The sequence below is a fragment of the Dioscorea cayenensis genome, chromosome 19 (assembly GCF_009730915.1).
Source record: "Dioscorea cayenensis subsp. rotundata cultivar TDr96_F1 chromosome 19, TDr96_F1_v2_PseudoChromosome.rev07_lg8_w22 25.fasta, whole genome shotgun sequence".
NCBI classification, from domain to species: domain Eukaryota; kingdom Viridiplantae; phylum Streptophyta; class Magnoliopsida; order Dioscoreales; family Dioscoreaceae; genus Dioscorea; species Dioscorea cayenensis.
Genome location: NC_052489.1, coordinates 2,811,607 through 2,815,956, shown reverse-complemented (window position 1 = coordinate 2,815,956; position 4,350 = coordinate 2,811,607). Strand labels below are relative to the sequence as shown.

At 37.8% G+C, this 4,350-nt stretch overlaps 1 protein-coding gene across 1 annotated transcript; it reads right to left on the bottom strand.

The window, feature by feature from the left end:
• Nucleotides 1-2,049: 2,049 nt before the first annotated feature.
• On the bottom strand, nucleotides 2,050-3,774 carry LOC120283631 (7-deoxyloganetin glucosyltransferase-like). Its single transcript, XM_039290340.1, has 2 exons — nucleotides 3,184-3,774; nucleotides 2,050-3,054 (listed from the first exon to the last, which is right to left on the bottom strand). The coding sequence occupies exons 1-2, from the start codon at nucleotides 3,707-3,709 to the stop codon at nucleotides 2,213-2,215; spliced, it is 1,368 nt and encodes a 455-aa protein (XP_039146274.1). The 5' UTR covers nucleotides 3,710-3,774; the 3' UTR covers nucleotides 2,050-2,212.
• Between the last annotated feature and the right edge of the window lie 576 nt (nucleotides 3,775-4,350).

Here is a 4,350-nt window from a genome sequence, read left to right as displayed (position 1 = left end):
AAGTTAAGCGTAAGTTATAATGTTAAATGATAGATGAATAAAGTTAAAGCGGTAAATGATATGGTTAAAGCGTTAACGTCTACGATTAAAACAAAATATTTTTGAATTATTACCTCTTTTCCTTCAGAGATGACAAACTCGTCTCTATGAAAACTTGCTTTCAGTAAGTATTTTTCACCGTAGCACGACATCCTTGGGATCTTGCAGAACGGACTTTCTTTCCGGTTCGGGTCGACTCGTAAAACCGGATGTTAAGCGCTACAAATGCAACCCTTAACATACCCGGTGTTGGTCTTCTTCCCGCGCATCTAGATTGCACTCGGGTGGCGGCTTGTGGTATGTCCTCCATAAGCCACTTGTGCGTCGCTTGCGCCCATGCGTGGCGCCCCATTCCGGTAGATCATCGACATAATCAGCGATCCGATTAGGAACCGAAAGCGAGGGAGGTATTTGGGAAGAGGATTGTACCGGGAGGTACACCATCAGTAGTTTGGCAAAATTCTCCTTTTCTCCCCTCTGTCCAACGAGTTGCTGAAGAGTGCTCCTGATGGAGTCTCTGTGTCTCTCGTACGTCTTCGATAAATACCTCTCTTGAAAGTCGACGTGTTTTCTTCTTACGAAAACACGATCGCCTCCCCATCGCAACTTGCAGGCGAGAACGATTGCCACATCTTCAGGTCTGAAAGTCAGCATGCTTTCCCCGATCCTGAATTTATTGGTGCGGTTATCGTATCTACGCAGCAGAGAGTCAAGAAGGGCCCGCTCTTGGTATCTGACTTCCAACTCGATAAATCGTCGTGAGCGGTGTTCTTCGGATGATCTCCCGAGTGTCGAGGGATCATGTGAACTTTCAATTCGACCCACGGTCTCCACTACCGGGTGTCAAGTAGCATCGCCCGTTAACTAGATTGACCGCCATAATCACAAAGCCTGCGACAATATGACACATTGTTAAGCGGAAATGTAATTTGTTAAGCGGTAAACACTCGGTTCTTAAACAGCGATATCATTTTTTTAAGCGATGGCGTATACTATTAAAGCGAGAGATACAAATAATTAAAGCGGAGACGAACTAACTTAAGCGGTAAAGCTCATTGTTTAAAGCGGAGACCTCATTTTTACAAGCTGCGAGCCATATCAGCTGAAAGGGTAAAGCGTAGATTATAAACATTACACAAAGCACAACAATCGGAAAAACCATTTTCGATCAGTATACATAGAGCGAAAATGTAAAAACAAAACAAAAACCCTAAGCGAGACATCTCCCCTGCGGACTAACAAAAACCCGGTAGATTAATCCCCACAGAAAGCTTGATGTCTTCCAACAAAAAAACAAAATCACAAACCAAAAACCGAAAAAAATGTCTCTTCGTAATGGAATAGTTAACAAAAAAACCATAATGAATACCTTAGAGCGCAAAGTGACTGAAATGCCGAATACTTGCAGGACTTCTTCTTGAGAGCAGCGTGGAAAGGGAAGAGTGCGGTGGGAAGAGAAGAGTGGAGCGCAAGTTGAGTTTGGAGTCAGCGAGTTGATAGAAGACAAGCGATTTGTAATGCCTAAGAAAAAAACCCACCCACTTCCTCTCACACATCGAAATGGAGTGCAAACTCACGACTTCCGTGCAAGGGGCATTTTAGTCCATAAAATTTTTAAATACACTCCGTTTAATGCCGTTACGTACTTTGGGGGTTTCAAAATCATGGAGTTGAAAAGGAAGGGGTTTTTGGGTATTCCGAAACTATGGGGGTTTGTTTGGCAATTTGGCAAAGTTGTAGGGTTTTTTTGGCAATTTCCACATTAATAAATTATACTTAATGTTATATATAAAATTACCGACCTAATGGCATCAGGCCACTGTATAGAGTTTTCATATACAGTTTTAAAAAAATGGATTTAAACCTCAGCTTACATAAAGTGATCGAAGGTATAACTATATTAAGATATTAATTTCACATTTGTGTGTACCTGACTTATCTATTTTGTTAAAATATATAAGTTATAAAATACAAAATTATATGAAAAGACTAAAGAGAAGAACAAGCATATGATCTTGACTAACACTTAATTCAGGCAAGCTGAAAATACTACATTCTCCAAACCAAGCATTACATTCCACACTTGAAATAAACACTAATTCAAACAAGCTTCCCTTAATCCAAACACATCATTCATAACACTCTCCATATGAGCAAAAGACAAGCCACCAACTTAACAACCCCTGAAAGCAATCTCCTTCAACTCCACCATCTTCTTCTTCATCTCCTTCCCTTTCTCTCCACCCATCAATTCTCTTATCAACCTCTCCACCTCTTCTCTCTCCACATGCTCATCAATCTCCATCCCAATTCCCCATTCACAACTCATATGCCTACAATTTGTCTGTTGTTCAGCAAAGAATGGCCAACACAACATAGGTACCCCACCACATATGCTTTCCAAGATAGAGTTCCATCCACCATGAGTCAAGAACCCTCCAATGGCTTCATGTTTAAGAACATCCTCTTGTGGACACCAACTTGTTAGCATTCTCTTTCCTTGAGTCTTTGTCAAGAACTCTTGTGGTAACACTGCATTGTCTCCTCTCACTAAGTCTGGTCTTACAACCCACAAGAACTCATGCTCACTGTTAGCAAGTCCCCATGCAAACTCAACCATTTGTTTCTTACTCATCACTGCTACACTTCCAAAGTTGACATAAACCACTGATGATGCCTTCTTGCCTGCCAACCATTCCATGCAACTCATGTCCTCTTTCCAAAGGTTTGATCCTAGGGTTGGAAGGAGTTGTTTGGAGAGGAGGGATAAAGGACCAATGGTGTAAGTTGGTAGGGTTATTATGGATGACATGGCTGTGAGGACTTCTTGTTCTAGTTCATGCATGGTGTTCATTATTAGTGCAGAGGCTTTGGGGACTCTTTCCATGTCTTTGAGGATGTAGTTTAGGACTATGTCATTTATGTCTTTTGTTCTTATGAATGTTGGCATGTCCTTTAACCTCATGTTCTTCATCCCTGGTATCCACTCCACCTTTGTCTCTAGGTCACTCTCATCTGTCATGTTCATGAACCATCGAGCTAATAATTATCTATAAAGCGTAAAAATTAATATTAACATTACAAATATAAATATATATATATATATATATATATATATATATATATATATATATATATATATACCTGTGAGTGGAACAAGATTAGCTTGAATGAGATGTTTGTAGTGTAAATAACACATAAGACCACAAGCACTTGCAGACCAAAACAAGACCAGAGGGATTCCGAGCTCCGCCGCAACATTGGAAGTGAATCCCATAAATATATCGGAGACGATGAACGTTGCCGGAGAAGAGAGCCTTGTAGTGACCATTTCTTTGAAATAAAACAAGCATTTAGTTGATAGAGACTCACATAATGAAGGTATATCTTGTGTTACATCTTCACCGGAAGGCGGTAGGCCATCGGGGATTGTCTCGAATACAAAGTCCTCGAAAAGGTCTAAAGATGAAGAAGAAGAAGAAGAAGAAGAAGAAGAAGAAGAAGGTCTAGACTTGAGGAGTCTATTGTGATTGTACTCAGTGTTGATGAAGGTGATATAGAAGCCTTTGGAGTGTAAAAGCTTGGCAAACTTAAGCATGGGTGTTATGTGACCTTGTGAAGGGAATGGAATACATAATACATGAGGTTTTTTGTTCTTGTTGATGTTCATGGTGTGAGATCAGAGTTTGAGTTTATTTGGTGGTTTGATTTTGATATATAGTGAAGTATACTAGTGGTTCATTTAATTGAAACCAAGAAAATTAAAGAAGCTTTATTCTTGTCAATTTATTAATGGTGGGTTGATGAATTTGAACTGTGTGAGAATGGGAATTTGAGGATGATTGGGTGGTGAGCGCTTTATTTATTCTTTTGATTCTTAATTGATAAGATTATTATTATTATTTCAAAGGAGCTTTATGTATGAAGCATATATATATATATATATTGTGAGTATGTGAATTGGTGAGCCAAGAGAATCTTGTGTAGGAGCCATTAGATGCTAATTTAATGGTCTTGAAAAGATACAAACATACCTACAAGACTGGTATATATATTAATTCACATAGGTTAAAATAATTACTTAAAATTAATTGATAATTTGCAATTTATAAAATAATATATATTAATTTTAAAATTATTTTTTATTTAAAATAGTATTTTAAAATATGTGTAGTTAAATATGATTTATTAAAAATTATAAAAATATACTAAATATAAAGAATAAATATAGAAAAGTAATATTTTATATTTTTAAATTTTTATATTAAGGTATAATACCCGAATCGATTCCTCTATTTTTCTCTGTTCCTT